This window comes from Podarcis vaucheri (assembly GCF_965113315.1).
Source record: "Podarcis vaucheri genome assembly, chromosome: 14".
In the NCBI taxonomy this organism is placed as follows: Eukaryota; Metazoa; Chordata; class Lepidosauria; order Squamata; family Lacertidae; genus Podarcis; species Podarcis vaucheri.
Genome location: NC_138752.1, coordinates 46591670 through 46615959, shown reverse-complemented (window position 1 = coordinate 46615959; position 24290 = coordinate 46591670). Strand labels below are relative to the sequence as shown.

The window sequence follows — 24290 nt, the reverse complement described above, 5'->3', positions numbered from 1 at the left end:
CTGGTCGCGCAGAAGGTTTTTCAAGCAGGGATAATAATAATAATAATAATAATAATAATAATAATAATAATAATAATAATAAATTTATTATTTATACCCCGCCCATCTGGCTGGGTTCCCCCAGCCACTCTGGGTGGCTTCCAAAAGAATATTAAAATACAGTGGTCTGTTAAACATTAAAAACTTCCCTATGCCGCTAGGATTCTCGTGGCCCAAAAATGGAAAACCCAGGAGATTCCAACTTTAACAGAGTGGCAGACGAAATTGTTTGAATATGTAGAATTGGCGAAAATGACTTACAAAATTCGATACCAAAAAGTAACAAAGTTTGAAGAGGAGCGGAGTAAATTTGTTGTGTACATACGGAATAACTGTAGAAGTTTAAAAACTGTAGCAGGGCTAATATAAATCTTGTGACGTGGATAGTGTGTAAATAAGAATCTGTAAGAGAGGATGTAAATTGTGAAAACCGAAGCGGGGAAGGAAGGAAGTCCGGGCGCGAAATTGCGCAGGGTACATAAGAAGATACAAAAATGTTGAATGTATAAGTTTACGTTTGATTTAATTTTGTTTTAGAAAATCAATAAAAAGCATTATATAAAAAAATAAAACATTGAAAGCTTCCCTAAACAGGGCTGCCTTCAGATGTCTTCTAAAAGTCTGGTAGTCACCACCCCACAGCCTCTCCATCCTTTATCCAAGCAAGCAAGGGACATTAGCACAGTTCAAGCACACCTTCCAGCCAAGATGGAGAATGCAGAGGTGTGTCCTGCAGAGAATCCTGGGGGGCAGCACTTGACACACACCCCCCAAATCTGAGACTCCCCACTCTTGGATAAGGTGGTGCAACCGCTTGCTCTCCCTCCCACCAACCCCCAGTGCGTCAGAATGGAAGCCACAGGCTGTTAATTCATTGCTGGGAAGTTAAATCTGCTCTGTGGTTTCGGCTGCCCTTATTCTTTAAATGCACAGCTGACGACGGTGCAGTTCTGTGCATTTTGTAACCCGTGTGCTTATGTCCACGTTAATAGGCAGAAAAACCCAAGCAGCTGCCTAATACTGAACCAGGCCACTGGTCCATCCAGTCCAGGATTGCTTGCACCGACTGGCAGCCTCTCTCTACCCAGAGATGCCCAGGATTCGATCCCAGGACCTTTTGCGTGCAAAGCAAGTGTTATTCCTAGCTGTGTAGGTGGGCAGTGCAGCAGAGCTCACTGGTTCTGAAACTGGCAGCCTGTCTCCACCAGGTAGATGAGGGGAGATTCAGCCATTCCTCCTCCTGAACCCTACGCAAATTTCCATTATGCTTTAAAAAAAACAAAGATACACTTTGGTGTGCTGCTATTTAGTTCTTTTTTATTTTGCATTTGTTGCATTTTGTTGATCAGCCAGCTTCTCTTAGCCACTCCGAGCATCTCTGTAAAATGTGGATTTTGTATTTTGTTATAAAATAAAAATAATTATAGAGAGAGGTTTGCAAGGCTGCACACACAGAAACAAGCACAAATGCCGTGGAGAGACCTTCTAGGCAGGGGCACTGTGGGCCTGGAATGTTTGCAGGTTCTAGACTGCAGGCTCCTCCCGATGTTTTTTGCTCTGTGCAACCTGCGGCCTCCCAGAAGGTCTTGGACTCCACCTCCCATGAGCCCTTGCCAGCGGTCCAGGATGATGTCAGCAGAACAGGTCCCTCGCCCCTGGTGCAGTGGAAGGATGGCCAGCCCCTTTCCCTTGCCCTCTGCAACTTGAACTGGCAAATGTCTGTTCCCAACGGCCTCTGCCCTGAGCCACGCCCTGCCTGTCTCCTTGGAAAGCCCTCCAAGGTTGCAATCTTGACCCCACTCACCTGAGAGTACGTCCCACTGAATGCAACAGTACTTCTGAGTAGATGTGGCCAGGCTTGCGCGGTAAGCTACTAAAAGTCACTGCATCCAGTGGCAGCGAGTTCCGCAGGCGAACGGTGTGAACGTGCCCTTCCTGGGGGAAAGGGCAGTAGCTACTAAAAGTCACTGCATCCAGTGGCAACGAGTTCCGCAGGCGAACGGTGTGAACGTGCCCTTCCTGGGGGAAGGGGCAGTAGCTACTAAAAGTCACTGTATCCAGTGACAGTGAGTTCCGCAGGCGAACGGTGTGAACGTGCCCTTCCTGGGGGAAGGGGCAGTAGCTACTAAAAGTCACTGTATCCAGTGACAGTGAGTTCCGCAGGCGAACGGTGTGAACGTGTCCTTCCTGGGGGAAGGGGCAGTAGCTCAGAGGTTAGAGAATCTGCTTTGACTGCAGGAAGTCGCAGGTTCAATCCCTGGCACCTCCAAGTAGTGGCTGGGAAAGATTAAAAGCCTGGCGAGCTGCTGCGAGTCAGTGTAGACAATACTGAGCTAGGTGGACCCAACTGTCTGATTTGCAGTGTCCTTATTAATTTGTGCCTTTTACACAGAACCATGAGGACTAGAATCTTACTTTGATTTTAGAGAAAGGACCATAGTGCAGTGACAGAGCACCTATCTGCTTTCCAGGCAGAAGGTTCCCCTGTGACATCCCCACATAGGGCCTGAAGTCCCAGGGAGCTGCTGCCAGTCAGTGCGGCCAGCTCCACGCTGGATGAAGCACTGGTCTGACTTCCTTTGTTCCTCTGTAACATCAACCATGGGGGCTGCCCTACTTTCCCTGCATCTTTTCCAGCTGTGCGTTGTGCAGTGACTATTTGCAGTATTCCTAGCGCAGCCACAGCACGGATTTAAATAACAGCACGACGATACTGGCAAGTTTGGTTTCCCACCCCTTCCTTAAGGATTCCTAATATGGCCTTCGCCTGTTACAGGACTGAGTCAACAATTCCCTTTCCTGGCCAATGACCACCAGCTCAGACCCCCCCCCCCCGTAGTGTACATACCAAGTTAGGCAAATTTGGGTTTCGTTTCGTTTCTCCCTTCTTCTCCATTCAGAGTTTTGGGGGGTGGGGTGGAAACCAAGCTTTTTGGAGCAGATTGCAGCCAGCATGGAGTTTGAAAACATCCACTTCTCGGATGGGTGAAAACTCTGGTGGCTTAGGGAAGCTTTTAATGTTTGATGTTTTATTGCTTTTTTATTAATAATAATATTCTGTTGGGAGCCGGCCAGAATGGGTGGGGAAACCCAGCCAGATAAGCGGGGTATAAATAAATCATCATCATCATCATCATCATCATCATCATCATTATCTTACAAAGAGCCCTAAGGGGGATCTCTCTTTTTCTCTCTCTCTAAAGTGGGTATATAGGGAACAAAAACTTATATAGGGAAAATAGGGAACAATTCTTAATCTTTTGTTGGAAGCCGCCTAGAGTGGCTGGTAAAACCCAGTCAGATGGGCAGGGTATAAATAATAAATTTATTAGCATTACAGTGGTACCTCGGGTTAAGTACTTAATTAGTTCCAGAGGTCCGTTCTTAACCTGAAACTGTTCTTAACCTGAAGCACCACTTTAGCTAATGGGGCCTCCTGCTGCCGCCACGCCGCTGGAGCACGATTTCTGTTCTTATCCTGAAGCAAAGTTCTTAACCTGAAGCACTATTTCTGGGTTAGCAGAGTCTGTAACCTGAAGCGTATGTAACCCGAGGTACCACTGTAGTATTATTATTAGAACAACAGCTCCAAATGAACCTGGGAATCTGCCTTGCACTGACTCAACTGATGCCACAATCCTCATGCTAACGTTCACTGCATGCTGCCTTTTTGCCCAGAGGGTCCCCAACCTTTGCCCTCTGGAACTGTATGCTTAGCGCAAAACCGCATGCATGGAGTTATCCCGCTGCCAAGTTCCTCGCTCTCTTCCTGAGACTGAGCGTGCCCAGCCAGCCACAGCAGAGGCCATGCACCCTGCGACAGATGGGACCATTGGAAGCCGTTTTGCCCCAAGCCAGGTGGTTCATCCATCTAACTCAGCTGGCAGCAGCAGAGGCAGCTCTTTCCTACCCCTTGGGCTTCTGGTCCTTTGAACTGGAGAGGAACCAAGGGCCTTCTGCAAGGGTGTCCTGCCACTGAGCTAAGAGCCCTCTTCCCCTCCATGCTTCCCACAGGGTCTTTCCAGCACTGTTAGTGCAATTCTACAGCTGGAGGTGTCAGGAATTGGACCTGGGAATCTTCCGCATTCTGGGCTCTTATCATACGTTAGGCGTGGGGAACCTTTGGCCCGCCGGATGTTGCTGAACTACAACTCCCATCAGCCCCAACGAGCCCAGCCAATGGCAAGCCACGGTGAGAGCTGTGGTTCAGAAACATCCCATGGGCCAAACGTTTGCCCCACAACTGCTTTAGGTGCTCTGAATTTTGCCTCTTTGAATCAACCTTCTCCACCAAAACATGGTTAGACGGCACCTCGCATCATCCCTGAGCATCCGTCACAGCGCTTGTGAGCGATGGGAGCTGGAACCCAAAATACCCAGCAGACACACCGGGTCAGGAAAAGCCTCTCTAAATATTTTGCATCGCCAGGTCTTCACTGGAGGGGAGACGATGGTGTCAAGATACACCTTGAGATCTGCGTCAAAATAACATCACCTGCAAACCCACATCCTGCCAGCTTGAGACTGTTGTGGAAACTAGCTACATAAAAAGGACCCTCGGGTTGTTTTGTTATGCGTTCTACCATTCGCACATCCCCAAATCAGAATTTGTTAGCATTCCACATTGTTGCTGTTTTTGCAAAGAGTGGGAAGGAAGACCTGGAAGCGCATTGGACGTGTGGAAAAGCTGCTGCATCTATCTGTGCCTGGGGCTTCTGGGGGCATTTCAGAGGTCTTCTCCACATGGTGGATGTAGCACTGAGAAGCTGCCCCCAGGAGCCATTGCGTTTGTCCTTTGGACCGTGGCCAACCTGCTCTCTGCTTGTTATTTGCCATAGATGACCAAGATAGAAGACTTCCAGGTCTCCACCAAACATTACCCTTCCAATACATGGAGAGAGCAGGCAATGGAATGTCAACATGGCTCTGTACTGCAGTGTCGGCCATGAATTTAGAAGGAGCCTCCGGACACAGAGCAATGGATGCAAACTACAAGAAAGAAGATTCCACCTAAACATTAGGAAGAACTTCCTGACAGTAAGAGCTGTTCGACAGTGGAATTTGCTGCCAAGGAATGTGGTGGAGTCTCCTACTTTGGAGGTCTTTAAGCAGAGGCTTGACAACCGTATGTCAGAACTGCTCTGATGGTGTTTCCTGCTTGGCAGGGGGTTGGACTCGATGGCCCTTGTGGTCTCTTCCAACTCTATGATTCTATGTTTCTAGAGCAGAGCTTCCCAACCTTGGGTCTCCAGCTGTTTTGGGACTACAACTCCCATCACCCCCTGACCACTGGTCCTGCTAGCTAGGGATGATGGGAGTTGTAACAGCTGGAGAAACTCTTGCTTTAGAGCACGGGTTGTTAAGAGAACTACATGGGGCCACCATAGCTTTCAGAGCACCGTCTCCTTTATGAAACCACACTGACCACCAAGCAATGTCCTGCAAGGAGTTCCGTTCTTTGCGGAAGCAAGATACTCCTAGTACATTCCGCCTGAAGCTGAGATAGGGCAGCCACCTAGCAGGGATGCTGTGGAAGTGGTTTGACTTCACCCCCAGAGGCGCACTCCATTGTCTCTTGAGACAGGTGGGTGCCAACAAACAGCAGCTTTCAAGCACTGGTTGCGGGTTGGACTAGATGAGGGATTTCCAGGACCCACTTTTGACCCATGCATTTGGGGACCCATTTCTTAATCTCTTGCCATCTATTTCCACGGTGGCAGTGCTCCTGCTTCACTGTTGCTCCTGTTAAACCACCTTGGACCTACTCATGGATCCCAGCCCACAAATTGAAGACCAGTAGACTAGATTACCTGGGAGGTCCCTTCTCTCTCTAGGATTTTTGTTATCCATGAGCAGGGCCTTATCTCCAGGGTCTTAGACAAGATCCAGTTGGCTAGGTCCAATTTCAACTTTCAGAAAAGACCTTTGGCAGCTTTCTAACACCCCCATGCAGAGTCAGTGGACCTTATTATAGAATCATAGATAATGGTTGAGTTAGAAGAGAACCCCCATGCAACACAGGAATCTTTTGGCCAGCATGGGGCTCGAACACACAACCCGGAGATTAAGAGGCTCACGCTCTATCGACTGAGCTACATCACAGGCGTTGTTCTTTTCAGGGGTCAATGTATTATGCTGCTTTAATGTGCAACTCTCAAGTAAGCCCAAAGGAGAGTCACAAATGAAGCCAGAAGCAGATAATGTAGCCCTAGAGAACCTCTGGGCCCCAGAAGTTGATGAACTACAACTCCCAACATTCCTGGCCATTGGTCATGCTGGTTAGAGCTGAAGGAAACTAACTCAGCGACAATGGGAGGGCCAAAAGTTCCCCAAATCCTGCCCAAATCTGTGGCCTTGCAAAAACTAAATACCCAGAGCCCACAAAGAGACTAGAGTTCTGGGGGTTTTTTTGCAAAAACTTTTAGAATAAGGTTTATTACCCCGTTTAAAAAAATAGATATAAAATAACAGCACATTCTGCCCAGCAGAAAACATTATTGTCAAGACTTTCCCGTAGCCTCACTTTGTGCAAACAGTTTTTCAGTTATGAGTTATGTAAACATTAGAAGTCAAGTGTTCAAGTTCCACCCCTCCTCCACATACAGTAGAACTGCTACAAAAATAGATATGTTCACGACTGACACGTTCCCAAAAATCCCGACATCTGCCTGCGTCGCTGCAATCCGCATATCCCAACAGTCACTGCGCCAAAGCCCCTCCAAGCTTTCCGTCACAACCGCCTCTTCACCCTGAACAGGGCTCTCCGCGAGCGAGCGGATCGCTTCCGCCCGGCCCTCAAGGTCATAGCTGCGCGCTATTTTAAAAGCGGCAACAGACGAGAGCGACCTCTGGGGACTTTGTTTCCTCCCCCGTCGTCGCCTTTCTCCCAGCCGCACTGGCCGATTTAATGCAAACCCTTTACAACTTGAAAGGGAACGATTCCAAGTAATCCTTTAAGACCGGGTTGAGAGGGATGCGCCTTAAGTTCTCTCTGCCGTACGTCGCCACGATGTTTTTCCGGCAGAGTTCCTGCAAGGACCGCATGCGCTCCTTGCGCAGCGGGGCGACCAGGGCTTTCCGCGGGGAGCTGACATAATGCTCCAGCAGCTGGAAGAGACAGTCAAACACCTCTTTGCTGCCATCCAGGCTGAAGCGGCCAGCCTGGAAGACCACGCGGATGCTCGTGGGTCCCGTGGCAGTCTTAACGCTAATGGTGAAGAAACAGTTCTTCTGCCGGCTGTCCCGGATGAGGAAGGTCCCCAGTGACTCGCCTTTGAGTTTCTCATGGGCCGCATTGACCGACAACGGTCCCCAATAAAACCCGCACTCATCCAGCAAGGCGCTGGTGCGAATGATGGTGCTGAAGTCCGCCTGCGAGCGAAAGGTGTGGAAGTGGGTGTCCCGGGGCGCGGCGCTGGCACAGCCGAGAGCGTGAGGGACTCGGGCTTGCAGGGCGTCCCGCAGCGGGGGCTCAAGTCGACACCTCAGGCCTGTGGCGATCCCATTCTCAGGCGTCACGCTGCTATGTGCTACCATCCTACAGACTGGGCCTGCCGGTGTGGTCTTCCATAGCCTCCGGGGCCTGGGAAGCGCTACTGCGATGGAGCTCTCCTGCAAGGCAAAAGAAACAAGCCACAAATCAGGAGGAGGTCTACTAGGAAGGAACAGCTTCTTGAGAAAAACCACAAAGCTTTGGCTGATCTGCCCTAAGTAAAGACAACACTCCTATCTGAGCGAGCTCATTCATGTCCTCCTCCCTCTCTCTCTCATTTGAAAAGGGAAAAAAGAGCACCAGGCTAAGTAACGTTTACACATGCTCGCAAGTGGTTTCCTCTCCTCAGCCGCAGAATGCATCAGAGGCCCGCTGATGGGAACCGCCAGTTCAGAAGCCCGCCTTTCCCATCAGTTGATTAAACCCGATAGCGCTGTTACTTACACAGCGCTAGAATTTATCTCCAAGGCTGCTCTCTGTCCAGGAACAAACTCACCCCACACACAGAAAAGGTGTCACTTCCGAGTAAATTATTTCACCCCTCCTGCCCCACCGTAGTCAGATGATGCAGTCCACGCTCTCCCTTTTATTTTTTCCAGACCCCCTTTGGTTTTGCTCTGAATGTTTATGAAGAGAAGGAGGAGGAGTTTTCAGAGAATTTTATATATGTCTCTTTCTGAATGAATAAATGCAGGGCTCTAGACGCAGCAGTTCTCAACCTGTGGGTCCCCAGATGTTGTTGGACTACAACTCCCATCATCCCTGAGCTCTGGCCTTGCTAGCTAGGGGTGATGGGAGTTGTAGTTCAACATCTGGGGACCCACAGGTTGAGAAAGGCTGCTCTAGAAGAAGGGGCTGTGGCTTACTGGGGCAGCTGTATGCTGCAGTGGGAAGGGGAGTTGGAATCATATAATTGTTGGAAGGACACCCCAGGGTCATCTAGTCCAACCCCCTGCAACGCAGGAATCAGTGTGGAGTTGTGCAAGAGAAATGTCCCTGCAGATCATGCCCCACCATGTATGCTCTTGCCGCAGCCTTTGCTTGCCAGGGACTCCCCCCCTCCAGATGTTTCTGGAGCGCACCTCCCATCCGCACTGCTTTGATGGCCGAGGCTGGTGGGAGTTGCTAGCCCCAAACATCTGGAAGCCCCCAGGTCAGCAAAGGGTGCTCCGCTTCTGTGTTTCGAAGCATGGGAACTCAGGAAAGAGTGGGGTTTCTCCAGTTTGGGAACCAAATCCCCCAGAGCAGAACACAGCTTGCCAATATGAATAGATTCCTTTGTGCAAACCAAAAATAATAATAACGTGCGGTTTGCCCGCTTGCCAAATCACTGAGTAATCCTAGATCGCCTTCTTGAAGAAGTGCTCCTCCCCCCCGCTTCGCAGCCCCCCCCCATCTCATGGGATCTTAAGGCTATAATCTCCCCATGCACACACAAATCAACCCCTGTGAACTTGTAAAGCATTATTCCACTTGCTCTTAGACTCTCTCTCTCTCCCTCTTTTTTAAAAAGAAGAATTGCTTTAAGTGGTCCAGTTTAAATGGCTTCCTATTATTGATATATCTTCAGCATCCACCGGTGGGGAGGCAGGCAAAGCCGAAACTGCTCGTAACTGCCAGGGATGAGTTCCTAGCCCCCAGCATCCACTAACCCCTGACAGCTCATGGGTCGATACATCTCCTTCACCTGCCTTGACCTTCCTGGCAAGCATAGATTTTAGGATTTATCCCCCCCCCCCCCGGTCAGTTTATAGATCTCGGTTGGCACATCACTGAGAATGCACAATGCATTCTCAGAAATCGAGCCTCCCAGGTACGCCTGGAGGTCTGCAGCCGGTCAGATTCTGAGTCGTCCGCAACGTGACACAGACTCTCTAATTGCTTCCAAGTTGAGGGGAAGCAACAGCTGGCATCTGTAAAGGCTCCATAAAGTGCAGGATTCGGATCTCGCTGCAAGACCGGTGTCAGCAACTACCACTGCCAGGCAGCGATGAATAATATTAGGAGTCATGAAAATTTTACGGGACCTCACGAACGGGAAATGACTGATCTGACAAGGCGCTGAGTTGGCAGCTGGTTGCCCCGGGACCACCGTAGGCTCAAATAGGATGGAGCAGGAAAAGAACGGGGGGGGGGGGCTTATCTCAACCCTCTCCACCTCACTTTTCGGCACCCAACATGCTATCACAAGCAAAGCGATCTGGACCATGTGGTACGATGCTACCACGAATGTCTCCCATCCATGCCCTCCAATTCTGCAACATTCTTTCTTCTCCAAAGAGCCTTGTGCAACTCCAAAGCTTGCTTCCCTTAACTTGCCCACAAAGGAGCCCTGTGTCACTCAAAAGCTTGCTACTTTGCTCCTGGAAACGGCCTGTGTGGTTTTATTTTATTATATAGTATTGCAATAAATCTGTAAAAGGCCTTGCCTTTGAAAGAGGGTACAGGGAATATTTAGGGTAAGGCAAACACGGATAGATTATACTGCAGTAGGTGGTTCTTACGCATGACAGGTACATCACTGTAATCCAAATACTAATCCTTTTCTGGACAAGCTTTGAAGAGAACATTTAACTGCCATATAGTTCATCTACATACTGAGGATGAGGTTAAGCCTGTTCCTACAGAATTTTAAGGATTTGAGGGAGAGAGGGGGGAAGAATAAAAGGAGTGAGCCATATCTACCAACACCTCATTAAATCTGCAATAAGACTTCTACAGAAGTTTGGCACAAACTTGCTAAACAAGGAAATCTTCAGGCGAAGGGGCAAAGGAAAGGGAAAAACAGTTTGGGAAGAGCTTTGTTTTCGTAAAAACAAACGAAGGCGCCCTCCTCAAAAGACCTCTCTCTCTCTCGCCGTCGCTCTTTTCCCCACCAACCTCCGTTTGGGAGGAACCGCGGGCCGCTTGCGTTTCAAAGCCGTCACCCTAACGCAAGCAGACGCGAGAGAGAAGACCGAAAGAGAGACGTTTCAAGGCGGCGCCTTTTGAAGCGGCGCTCCAGATCTCCGCGGCTGCTCCGCTCCACATTTGCTAAAGGTCGCTGCGATCCGTTTCGGGTTGGCTTTTTGTGTGCGTTTTTTTTTTAAGTGCGCCTGGTTTTTTCCCCCTCTCCAAGCTGCAATCCTGCGCTTTGGGGAGGGGGGCGCGTTTCCTTCCACGCAAAGCATTTTATTTTTATCTGCTTTTTATTTTCTATTTTTTTTGTGCCCGCTCCCTAAAATACCCCGGCACCTAACTTCGCCCTCCCCGCACCAAAATGCCTCCAGAATCCTGCTCTGCCTCCCCCCCGGGGGTTGGAGGAGAGAATCGGCATCTCTGCCTGGCGCAACCCGGAGCGTCCGCCTTACCTCGGGGACGCGCCGCTGCTTCTTAACCCGAGGGGACCGGCACTCCTGAGAAGGGTGGCCGCCGCCGCCGCCGCCGTCGCCTTCCAGCGCCCGGCCGTGGCACCGCCTCCGCTGGGAGCTGCTGCTGCTGCTGCCCTGCCGGGACTCGGCAGCCGCATCATCCGCTCGGGCCGCCGCGAAGCCACGTCGAGGGGCGCTGCTGCGCGGGACCGAGGCTGCTGTTCCTGTCGAGGCCGCGGCCGTCTCTCCTGATCGCCGCAGCTGATGGCTTTTTAACCCGCCTCCCTCCCTCCCTCCCTCCCTCCTCGGTGCTAGCACCGCCCTCTCTCCCTCCCTCCCGCGGTTCTGCGAAAACACGTGCCCGCGCCTCTTCGCCGAACACTTTCGCTTTCCGTCCCGGCCACATCAAAGGCGCCTCTGGAGGGGAGGGAGCTGGAGGTGGCGCGGGCGCGCCCTCGGCGCCCGCTGCGCGCAGGGGGCCGGGGCAGGGCTGCAACCCACCTTTACCTGCAAGCTGCGAGTGCCGGATTTACGGATAAGCTAAACAAGCTATAGCTTAGGGCCCCACTCTCTTGGGCCCCCCCCCAAAAAAAAAATAAAGGAAAAAAAAACTGGAGGTACCTTTCCAAAATATAAAATAAATAACAAAGTAAAACCTGCGTACAGCAACAGTGGCAGATGGCTTATCTGTCAGGTCCATAAATTGCCATATATTGCATATATTCAACACAAAAAACAGCGGCAATCTGTTGTTGTCAAAGGACAGCTGGACATATAAAGGGACCCATAACCTTCAGTAGCTTAGGGCCTCACCAGACCTAAATCCGGCCCTGCCTGCAACCCCAGGGGTGCAAACCTTAATGAAATTTGGGGGTGGGGGGAGCAGGGCAGGTAAGCCCTGCCCCACACAATCGATCGCACGTCGCACTATTTGAATGGCATTGTCTATCGACAGAGTTGGCTCCTATGCGCGCCCCCCCACTCCTGTTTCTCCCCGGCGCGCCCAGCCCAGAATTCAGGATCCGGCGCGAGGGCTCCTGAGCGCGTGCAGAGTGCGTTCCCTCACCTCCGCGGAGAAGCTGCGGGCTGGCACCTCCGGCATGGCACCGGTCCATGGCACGCGCGAATCCCCACAGCCCTTTCCCGTCCCCAGAGAGGTGCGCACTTACTCGGGAGTAATCCCCGTTGCACTCGGCGAGACATGCCTCGGGTGGATTTGTCGTGTTTGTTTAGTAGGGGGCTCTGAGCTGCGACTGCAGCCCTCAGAAGAGGGAACATGTTCTCCTGGCCGAAGGGAGACTTGCTCCCGAGTAAAACCTACTCCGGGTTTGGGCTACCCAGGTTATAAATAGAGAGAGTTTCCAGCGCTGCCAGGCGCCGATGCGCATCTTTCTGGCGTTGTGCGGCGTAAGAACAGGTTGAGAGGGGCTCTGAGCACGTGCAGAGTGCGTTCCTTGAATTCAGAGAGCCGCAGCCGCTCCTCCCAGGGAAGCTTGCGCCGGGGAAGTGTCATAGAAATGCACTGAAACGTGCAGGAGAAATGAATAGTGGCCAAGATGCATGATAGCTCAGTTGGTTAGAATGCAGTGCGGATAATGTCAAGGTTGCAGGTTTGATTCCCCTATGGGACAGCTGCATATTTGGGGTGGACTGAGATGATCCTCAGGGTCCCTTCCAATTCTATGAATAAAGAGAGGCACTATCTGACCTCTGCATAAGCAAATCAGGAGGACAAATGTTCAATAAATAAATTTAATCTTTTTAAAAAAAATGTTATGGAAAGAGATTGTTTTTAATTTCTATAAAAGGAGGGTCTCGTGCAGAAGGCGGCTTTCTGTTTGAATCTGGAAGTTCTCCCAGTTAGGGAAGGACTTCTCTGCAGTTTTCAAGGAGCAAGAGGAAATGCACTTTGCACATGCACAGAGAGGTCCTTTCACATGTTCATTTAAAATACGTGTGTGGTGTTGTTGTTGACCTTGAAGAGAAAACTACTCCAGGGTGGTTTCTAGAAAAGCGCAAGCCAATTTGTTCATAATAAAACATCACCAGGCTAGTGATTAATAATATAAATAGCCTGAGATTACTAACGCCTGGCGAAACCAGCCTCTGAGCAAGTGACGTGCAAGACAATGAGGGGAGTCTGTTGTCTTCATGGCCCAAAGTGGACCATCAATTCTGCTGGGCTGGGATTCAGAAGCAGGCTGCCCAGGATCCTCAAGGTAGCCCTCATGAGGACTAATAGCAGTTTATATATCTTTCTCATAGCATTTTTATTAGGTCTCCAACAATATTTCAAAGCATTTCTCATCATGTACAATTTTTTTAAGCGTACAATTTTCTTGACTTCCCAGCCCACCTTTCCTGATATTTTTGCTCCTTTTTATCAGCTGTTTTATAACATATAAAAGGTAAAGGACCCCTGGACGGTTAAGCACAGTTGAGTTTGACTTTGGGGTGTGGCACTCATCACCACTTTCAGGCGGAAGGAGCCAGTGTGTCTGCAGACAGCTTTCCGGGTCATGTGGCCAGCATGGATAAACTGTTTCTGGAGCAACGGGACACTGTGACGGAAGCCAGAGTGCACGGAAATGCCGTATACCTTCCCACCACGGCAGTACCCATTTATCTACTTGCACTGGTGTGCTTTCGAATTGCTAGGTTTGCAGGAGCTGGGGCAGAGCAACGGAAGCTCACCCCGTTGCGGGGATTCGAACTGCCGACCTTCTGATCAGCAAGCCCAAGAGGCTCGGTGGTTTAGACCACAGCATGCATTTTTATTATCAAAACCCTGCTAATGTTAAATCTTTCAGTAATCAACTGCTTATATTTCAAATCCTGCCTGCAACTTCATATGTTGGTGATAATTGGATGGGTAATTCATCTGCATTCCTCCTTAAACACTTCGTCATTTTGCCCTCTTAATTTGGCAGTTAATTTCGCCATTACAGCATATTCCATCCATTTCATAAGCCATTCCTCCTTAGTTGGTAATCCTTTCTATTTCCACTCGACCAGTAGCCATTTATAGACCTTGTGGTTGGCATCCGTCTGTCTCGAGAGACAATGGAGTGTGCCTCCAAGGGTGAAGCCAAATGGCTATGTTAGCAGCACCGAAGTGACCTGCCTGGGGCACAAGCCAGGGCAGTGTGTCTGGAGCTCTTAGGGTGCCCCCAGGACAAGACCCCCCCCCCTCTCGGCCTCACCGATGGCAGGCAGCATCAGAGGAAAGCAGAGCAATGGATTTGGCCCCAGTTGGGGTGCAGGAGTTGCCAGAAGAAAGCTTACAAGACACCATCCAGCTGTCTTAGGCACACACTGGAAACTTAAAAAGGTAAAGGACCCATGACAGTTAAGTTAAGTTATGAACATCTCTGGGGTTGCGGCGCTCATCTCACTTTACTGGTCAAGGGAGCTGGCATTTCTCTGCAGACAGTTTTTCCGGGTCACGTGGCCAGCATGACTAAGCCGCTTCTGGCGAAACCAGAGCAGCGCACGGAAACGCTGTTCACCTTCCTGCCAAAGCGGTACCTATTTATTTACTTGCACTTTGACATGCTACGTTGGCAGCAGCAGGGACCGAGCAACGGGAGCTCACCCTGTCACAGGGATTCGAACTGCCACCCTTCTGATCGGCAAACCCTAGGATCAGTGGTTTAGCAACTTAGGTTGGTGCGATTAACATGGATTTTTATGTTACATTTTCCTAGTGCAACAAATCAGTGTTATGAACGAAATTGGGCTTCTTGCTGTTAGGAAAGTGACAAGGAAAGGTTCAATATGAATGGATATTTAACGGGATGGTGCTCGTTCCCTGCAAACAAATTGGATTCAGTGCTCCCCACTCTCACTTCCGTGTATAGGTTTTGTGAAGGATGAATGCCCAAGAAATGGGTTGTGTGATGGAGCCCTTGTTTCCACCAACAGGGCCCTTTTTCTGTTGTTCTCAATGGACTGCAGATGCTTCCATGGGCTTTGGATCAATGAGCAGCTATTAACAAAGACATCCGAGAATGGAACCTCTGCACGCCAGGTGTTGGGGACAAGCCGCAGGGAAGTGATGTTGCCTCGACATCCCATTTGCTGGCTTCCTATCTGGCTGGGGTGTTTTTTGGAAATCAGAATGCTGCATTTGATCCAGAAAAGCAATTATTAACCACTACTAAAAAAGGACAGGGCGACTTTCTGCTTAGTGGAAAGGGGGGGGGGGAGAGATCTGCCCCTTGCTGTCTAATTGTGCCCTTCAAGCATCACTTTCTGTTCTACAGAACTAAGGACCCGATAAGTCCAATATAGATCCAAGAAACCAGATAGAGGCAAAGAAAAGGAAAGCGAAACCAGGTCAATTTATGCTCAGAACTGCAGATTCTTGGAAAGCTTTGAGCCATTCAAAACTATCCTATCAGCCCCTGCTGGCAAATGTCATTATATTTTTTTTCTCTTTCTGTTCATGCAGGAGCACATCTTGGTCCCACGACACTGGGTGACCGGGGCAGTGGGTGCCAGGCAGCGTGAGTGGCCCTGGTGCTGCAATTTGTGGGTGCCCGGCCCCTTCATGAGGAATTTTGTGGGTGCTTGGGCACCTAGGGTTGGGCACCCAGGGCCCTAGGGAGCCAGCACCTATGTATTCGTGCATTATTTTTCCTTGGCAGTGAGAGAGGTTGTGGGGCAAGGGCTCTGTCGGTTGTCTTTATTTGACTGCAGTGAGAGTTGTTTGCGTGTGAGAGGGGGAGAGATTGTTGGGTCAATTTAGCCATATTGATTTGTATGTTTTCGGTGGGGACTTGTTGTTGTCCTGTCAGGCTGCGTATGCAATAAAAGGGAGCCACACCGGGCGAAGGAATCTTCTTTTATATGTCCCCATATCAGTTTCAGTCTGTTGATTAGATTATTTAGCAAGGCTGTTTCCCATATGATTTGGTACCAGTGATATGTCTGTCAAAGGTGGGAGAATGTTTGTACAGTGGTACCTCGGGTTAAATTCAAATGTGGTACCTTGGGCAGTTTGAAAGCATGTCAAAGTGCAAGTAGATAAATAGGTTCCACTCCGGCGGGAAGGTAAACGGCGTTTCTGTGCGCTGCTCTGGTTGGCCAGAAGTGGCTTAGTCATGCTGGCCACATGACCTGGAAGCTGTACGCCGGCTCCCTTGGCCAGTAAAGCGAGATGAGCACCGCAACCCCAGAATCGGCCACAACTGGACATAATGGTCAGGGGTCCCTTTACCTTTACCTTTACTACCTCGGGTTAAGTACTTAATTCATTCCGGAGGTCCGTTCTTAACCTGAAACTGTTCTTAACCTGAAGCACCACTTTAGCTAATGGGGCCTCCTGCTGCTGCCGCGCCGCTGGAGCACAATTTCTGTTCTCATCCTGAAGCAAAGTTCTTAACCCGAGGTAATATTTCTGGGTTAGTGGAGTCTGTAACCTGAAGCATCTGTAACCCGAGGTACCACTGTATTATTCTTAGTCCTGCTGAAAAAGCAACACTTTCTAGGGCAGCGGCTGGCCTGACAGCATGAGCTGTGTGTTCGGCCACTTATTAAATGCAGAAAAAGTGTGTTTGGCTATTTTAGCAGCCTAAGCATATCGGCTTCTGCTTGTTCTTTAGAAGCAAGTTCCTAGTCCATAAGGATGCCCAGATAGGCTTGTAAATCTGTGAGCTTTGCTTGGAGAAGAAAAATCGGGAGCCAAAGCGAAGGGCTTAGCAGCACGGTGTTCATTGACCAGGTGACCTGAATGCCCCACATAGTTCTTCTGCGTGCCAAGTTATGCAACGAAAACCTAATATCTAAATCTGGATGTCAGTCCCTCTAATAGCCAACTCAGAAAGCGAGTGCCGGCCACTGGTGGTGCAAGCACTGAGCCGCTGGGAAACAAAACCCAAACCGTGGAGTCGGTAATGAAACAAAGGGCAAAAAGGAGAAGGTGAGGGTTCATTGCAGCTTTGTGTTGCAGTTTGTACTTTCTGTTACTGCCGCAGGCCACAGAACTTGACTTCTCTGCGTGCAGAAGGAGGGCTGCATCCCAGGGCTTATAGAAAAAGAGGGTCTGCTGCAGCAGTGTGGCTCCAATGACACAAAACACCTGGGAATTATTTCCTGGGTGTCCCATAGCACGGCCTGTATGCAACTGGTGTATATGGTCCAGAATAGCACTTTCCATCTTTGGAAGCCTAACCACTTGCCAGCTCCTTTGAACAGTTTGTTCTGACCATCAGATGCCTTGCTGGGAAAAGTGAATCGGGGAACAGCTGCATGGCAGATCCTGTTAAGAGAGTATGCACTGGTGAGAACATCTCAGTACCCATAAAAGACTCAGAAGTAGGCAGCCACCGTGTCCGTTGTGATCAGGTGTGCCAAGCAGAAACTGAGATTGAAAGTGTTTCTGCTAAGAGAGTTTAGATGAGAGGAAATGTGCTTCAGCAGATGAGAAGTGAGGCCATTCATTCCCAGAACATGCTGCGTTGAATCCTAGAAGAAAGAGAAAATGAGAGAAAGCCATTGAGTGGGGAACCTCAAGCTCAGTAGCCTAAAATCATAAAATTGTAGTCCAACCCCTTGCAATGCAGGAATCTCAGGTAAAGCATCCTTGACAGATGGCCTTCCAACCTCTGTTTAATTATCTGTTTTAGGATTTTTCCTGGCAGCAGCGTCAAGTTGATTGGTCAGCAGTAACCTGGGTCTTCTCCCCCCCCCTTTTGAAGATAACATTTGACCGCCTTCAGTCTGCAGGCACCTCACCTGTTCTCCAATAATTCTCAAAGATTAGAGACACAAGGTCTGAGATTACATCTGCAAGCTCTTTTAGCCTGGATGCAGCTGGTCAGACCCTGGAGATCTAAATTCATTTAAAGTAGCCAGGTGTCTCCCCCACCCCCCCACCATTTTTCCTTACCTTGGGCTCCTTGCATCATTTATTCTGTTATCACCAGGCTGAGCACTGCTTTTGGGTGAAGACAAAGTAGGTGTTCTCTGTCCCTCAGTAGCACTTCTCCATCTTCTCCACGCACAAGACCTACCGCTTTGTTCTTCCTCTTGCTTCGAACATAGCCAAAGAAACCTGTTGTTATTACAGTGGTACCTCGGGTTAAGTACTTAATTCGTTCCGGAGGTCCATTCTTAACCTGAAACTGTTCTTAACCAGAAGCACCGCTTTAGCTAATGGGGCCTCCTGCTGCAGACTGCGAGAGCACGGTTTCTGTTCTCATCCTGAAGCAAAGTTTTTAACCCGAGGTATTATTTCTGGGTTAGCAGAGTCTGTAACCTGAAGCGTCTGTAACCTGAAGCGTCTGTAACCCAAGGTACTGCTGTATTTCTAACCTCTCTTGCAAGCCTGAGTTCATTCTGAGCTTTAGCCCTCCTGACCCTCTCCCTGCAACTGCTGGCTACTCGTTTATACTCCTCCTTTGTGATTTCCCCTTTCTTCCATTTCTTATACTTGCCATTCTTAAATCTCAGCTCATCTGCAAGCCATACCAGTTTCCTTAGATGCCTCCCGCTTTTCTTTCTTGTTGGTATTGTCTGCATTTGGGTCTTCAATAGTCCACCTTCAAGAAACGCTCATCCATCTTTGTCCCCATCTTTTTGGGTGTTTCTGACCATGAGATCTCTCCCAGTAGCTCCTCAAGCTTTTTGAAACCAACCTCCTTAAAGTCCAGAGTGCACGTCCGACTGCACTCAGCTCTCCCTTGCCTCTGCGTCATGAAACCCAAGTAGTGTGGTACTAAATTCAGAAGTGATGGGTCCCTTCTAAGATTATTCAGTGCTGTTATAATTACACAGTTATGCAATAATAATAATTATGGATGCTTGACTCATGCACATCTTCATGTCTTGCCTTTCAGCTAGATCTTTTCTCTCTCTCTCTCTCTCTCTCACACACACACACACACACACACACACAGTTTTATTGCAGTCCATAGACCCAAAATACACAGTACAGCAATTCATTCATTCAATAGTATATATCAACAGTTATTAAGGTGCAAGAGCGCCTTACTAGCTGACAGAGGAGCATAAGCCTAGGCTTGTCATATTTCAAAAAGTAAAAACCAGGACACCCCCGAAAGTTGTTTTTTTAGACAAATCCCAAAATTGTTGAGCGTTTCCCCCCCAAAAATGCAAAAAACAAACAAACCCGTGATTTTTCTATTGACCTGCCTAAGATCCAACACAAGGTGCCACCTTTCGGAAATTTCCCCCCGGATGTCAATTCCGCCATTCAAATCCCGGTAATGCCCGGGAAAATCTGGACGTATGGCCGCCCTACTTTAGCCTGCACATATTGATTTCTGATTCTTACTGCCTCCGAGAGGAATTTTGCGGCAGCCAGTATCGAGCTAATGCTCAAGAAGAACATGGTCAAATGACTTGGTGCGTTTCAACATCTTTCTGAGTGATTTGTGCCTTCTGTGAAACTTAATGGTCCATAGCAGAACTTGCATGCCATTCTCTTGAAACTTGAAGCATTTTGTGTTTTTAAGTGTTCCTAAATGCTTGAACAAACTCCTTCTCCACAGTGACCCTAGGAGCCCATCCTCAGTGACTGACTCGGCTCTCTTCACCCTGATTATTGGGATACTTCTCAATGGCTAAAAGGCTCCCCTTTGAGAACCAGTGTGGTGTAGTGGTTAAGAGCGGTGGACTCGTAATCTGGTGAACCGGGTTTGCTTCCCCGCTCCTCCACATGCAGCTGCTGGGTGACCTTGGGCTAGTCACACTTCTCTGAAGTCTCTCAGCCTCACTCACCTCACAGAGTGTTTGTTGTGGGGGAGGAAGGGAAAGGAGAATGTTAGCCGCTTTGAGACTCCTTCGGGTAGTGATAAAGCGGAATATCAAATCCAAACTCCTCCTCCTCCTCTTCTTTGATGCTCTCGGATGCTGGAGGAAGGGACGCTGTTGCAAAAATGATAATGGGACTTTGATCCCACACACCTCTAGACCGCTACACCACTGTTCTCCAGGCCGCAACCCTCTCACCAGCCCACACCCCTCACCATCCTTGCTTCCCATCCTCTCCAAGCGGATTTTCCTGGCTGTAATGGTTCCTTGAGCTCTGGTAATGACTCTTGCTTGCCTGAATAGAGGGCAGGGAGCAGGGTGTGGAGTAGAAACTTAGCCTGCTATGCAATTTACATTATTGGTTACTGTACCCACCTTTGTCACTGACCCCCACCCACCTCTTCTGTGTGGCCCCCAGAAGGGTCTGTGGCCCTCGAGCTGGAAAAGTTGACGTAGAGCATTGGGTGACGGATGTTCAGAAATGCATGGCATTACTTTCAGCAGCCAGAAGCATCATAGCCAGACACTGGAGAGACCTGTCAGGAGTAAGCATGGACCAATGGTACCAAATAGTATGGGAAACAGCCCTACTAGAAAAAGTAACCAATAAACTGAAACTGACACGGGGACAAAGAGAAGAAGACACCTTCACCCCAGTATGGCTCCCCTTTATCACATAGACAGTCCAACAAGACAACGACAAAAATCCACCAACAGCATACAAATCAATATGGCTAACCTGATCCAAAACACCCACCCACCCCACTCACACACGAAAACAAAGATCACCACAGCCAACCACAAATGAATAACTGTACCCTAGGCCAACCCCAACCTCTCTCACCACCAAAGGAACACAAGCGAACAGCAAAGAACCTGCACAAGCCACGCTGACACCAAACCCTACATATAGTAAGTGAAATAGAAACATCGCCACCCCACCCCCACCCATCTTTCCCCCCCTCCTCCACCTCTTTCCCCCAATTTCTTCCTAATGTCTCAACAAATGAAACTGATTTGTAAAAATGTTACATGGGGGGGGGAGGGGAATACGAGAGAAAGACATTGCAAACACTTTTGTAAATCAAGAAAATCTTTCATAAAAGAAGAAAAGAAATGCGTGGCATCGTTGCGCCGGTGGAAGAGGTACTGCTGTTTCGATAGGAAAAACAGCAAATACCGTATTTTTTGCACCATAACACTCACTTTTTTCCTCCTAGAAAATAAGGGGAAATGTCTGTGCGTGTTATGGAGGGAATGCCTACGGATGGCATGCCTACGGATTTTCCTCCTCTAAAAACTATGTGCGTGTTATGGTCGGGTGCGTGTTATAGAGCGAAAAATACGGTAGTGAATGGGAGGAAGGCAAGGCAAAAACAGGTGAGTTGATAAGCGAGTGGGACTTTTCAAAACTTCTGGCAACCAGATAAGATACTGGGCAGGGCACAGACAATAGCTGAGCTGGAACGGCTATAAGGAACATGTCCACATCTCAGGGAAAAGAGGGGAAAACCTCAGGGCATAGGCACGATCCTGGCCTCTGAGTCATGGGATCTAAGCTCTTCCCAGGTGCAATCAGGTTTCACCCTCTTAGGTATTTTTGCAGGGGACTCCCCCATCTCATAATTGTCCTTTGCGACACTTGCTGAGTCAATCAACTTATTTGAAACAGCTTGACCGAAATTGAGGGCTTGATTTATCTGATCTATCGCTTATCTGTCTGGGGAAGGGCCCAGGGCTCAGAGCTCAAGCTCTGAATGCAGGTCCTGCCCCCAGCCAGCAGGTGAGAGGCTCAAACCTCTCTTCATCAACGTTTGTCTTGTATTGTAAGCTAAAGGGAGGCATCCTGGCTGCAAATCTCCAGTGGGGGGCTGGCATGGAGGCAAGGGGTGCAATTTCCTCCCTGATGGATATACATTTCCAAAATGCCCCCCTGCCCAGGTGTTTTTAGTCCCATGACTATTGATAGAAGAATCTCTCAATTTGGGCTCTCTCCGTTTCTCATGTTCCCAATCTTAAATTCGCTTCTCCACATGTTGCAAAAATCTACAATATTAAAATCCTTGCAAAAACCCTTCTGCATTTAGTGTAGATTTCTCCAAATAAACACAATTTTTGACATAATGCACGCATTTTGGCAAGCAATTTCCCCGAATAGAATGCATGTTTTGCATGGTGTTGTGTGTGTGTTTTTTTTTAAACCTAATATCTTTAATTTAATGCACACTATCCTCAATATATTCATTTTTGCAAACATTGTTCGGCGGGGGGGGGGGGAACTGTTGCAAAATTCACGTAATGGTGAATTATGGAGGAAAGCTGTTTTTCAGTTCTCATACTATGGAGCTACCTTTGAAGGTGACTGAGAAACTACAACTAATCCAGAATGCGGCAGCTAGACTGGTGACTGGAAGTGACCTCTGGCACCATATTACACTGGCCCTGAAGGATCTACATTGGCTCCCAGTACGTTTCTGAGCACAATTCAAAGTGTTGGTGCTGTCCTTTAAAGCCCTAAACAGCTTTGGCCCTGTACACCTGAAGGAGCGTCTCCACCCCCATCGTTCTGCCTGGACACTGAGGTCCAGCTCCAAGGGCCTCCTGGCAGTTCCCTCCCTGCAAGAAGTGAGGTTACAGGGAACCAGGCAGAGGGCCTTCTCAGCAGTAGTAGTAGTAGTAGTAGTAGTAGTAGTAGTAGTAATTTATTTATACCCCATCCATCTGGTTGCGTTTCCCCAGCCACTCTGGGCAGCGTCCAACAAAATATTAAAATATAATAGCCTGTAGAACATCCTCTTGTCAAATATCAAGGAGATAAAGAACTATTCGACTTTCAGAAGACATCTGAAGCAGCCCTCTGTTGGGTAGTGTTGAATGTTTTACTGTGGTTTTATAATTTGTTGGAAGCGGTCCAGAGTGGCTGGGGCAAACGAGTCAGATGGGTGGGGTACAAATAATAAAATTGCTGCTGTTGTTGTTATTATATGCATAGGCAATCACATCTGTAGAGAAGGACAAATTCATACCATCCTTATTCCAGGCAAGTAAGAGGGACCTGGGCTTGCCTACACATTAGGTCCTCAAGCCTAAGATTCCCCACTGCTGGTTTAAAAAGAAAGATCTCCAAGGAGGCTTTGACATTGCGCACCAGCAGCTTGCATCTGTATAGTGAACTAAGAAGGTCGACAGGTCACCTGCTGGTAGCCTTCCACATAATGGCGAGACGCACTGCATGTCAACATGTGCAAACATCGTGCAAATCTGCACCTTCATTTGCCCTCCGTCTTGGGGGTGGGTAACTTCGCCACTTCAGTGGGGCCAGTCTCCTGACCTTGCATAAAGCGCCTCCCTTTGCTGAGCCCTCTGCCGCCACCCCCAACTACCAAAGGTCCTTTCCTATTAATGTGCCCTGTGCTCAGCAAAAGGTTCAGATCTGTTTACCCTTGCAATTCCCAGAAAGCATGTGCTCTCGTTGCACTGGTTCAATCTCTGCAAAGGTTTCGCTTTTGCTTTCCGCCTGAGCTCTCAAGAGGACAAACGAAGATTTCACAGGTGGCATTTAATAGCAGAGATGGCACAAGCTGCGTTTTCCCCATCTGACACCTGGCAGCAGCTATTCATTCCCTTCGGACTACAGCAAGAGGCAAAAAGAAGTCCATAGCATCAGCTTTCAGCTCTCCCTCTCCTTGAACTGTTTCCATCCTGGCTTCTTATTAAGAACTCAACTCAGCTTTAAGAAGCGACGCCTGGTTTGGCTGCTTTTCCTCTTCCCTCCCCCTCCCTTTTTTCCTTTCATGCTGTGTCTTTTAGATTGTATTCCTGAAGGCAGAGTCTCCTCTTGTTTTCAACTGATCTTACATCTCTGGGAGGGCTTTTTGGCTAAAGAGCTCACATTTGCATGTGTTGGTGCTTCAAATAAATAAACACCCCCTGGTCAAAGAGCTAGGTGCTAAGATTCACACCATCTGCCTGCCACCATTAGACCCTCCCTGCCAGCAGCAGAAATTGAAAGATGCCCTTATAAAGGGGAGAACATCCAGGATTTTAGCATAGCTTGCTCTTGTCGTTATCTTTTCTTATTGGGTGCCCTTTGCGGCTCTTCAAACCGAGAGGCGCAGGAGTACTACACCCATCTCTTTTGGGGGAGTTGACCTCAGATGCCCTCCCTTGCATTCGATGTTTCCAAGGAAGATGGTTTATTTACAATGCAAACAACTGGGCCACAGGTTACTCATCCATTCTGTGGAATCTGGATCTCTTCCTTTCTAAGAACAACGCGTTGCATTGACTAAAAGATGCCGTTGCACCCTCCCCAAACACCCTCCCACCTTTGCACCCAACATAATGGCATAATTTATTTGGGATGTCCGAGAGTTTTGTAAGGACCTATTGGCTAGCGCCAGTAACATCACAGGTGAACAGCAGCACTCCTCTCCATAGGCCTGCTCCCTACTGATGACCCTTTTTTTGTGCAAGGAGAAGCTGTTGGGGGAAGGAACATCCTCAGCTTCTGTCCTTGAGATCAGTGGCCACTGAAACAAACCAGAAATCCAGCTGCAGGCGGAAATCTCTTTCCAGAGACATGTTTCTTGAGCAGCCGTTCTGATTTGTTCAAATGCAAATGGGCGCTT

At 48.9% G+C, this 24290-nt stretch overlaps 1 protein-coding gene across 1 annotated transcript; it reads right to left on the bottom strand.

The window, feature by feature from the left end:
• Positions 1–6443: 6443 nt before the first annotated feature.
• SOCS1 (suppressor of cytokine signaling 1) lies at positions 6444–11123 on the bottom strand. The gene is made up of 2 exons (XM_082198983.1): positions 10882–11123; positions 6444–7650 (listed from the first exon to the last, which is right to left on the bottom strand). Exon 2 carries the CDS (start codon positions 7573–7575, stop codon positions 6958–6960), a length of 618 nt encoding a protein of 205 aa, XP_082055109.1. The 5' UTR covers positions 7576–7650; positions 10882–11123; the 3' UTR covers positions 6444–6957.
• Positions 11124–24290: the final 13167 nt, after the last annotated feature.

Coding starts and splice junctions, on each gene's coding strand:
- SOCS1 (XM_082198983.1), bottom strand. CDS start 7,575: ATGGTAGCACATAGCAGCGTGACGCCTGAGAATGGGATCGCCACAGGC.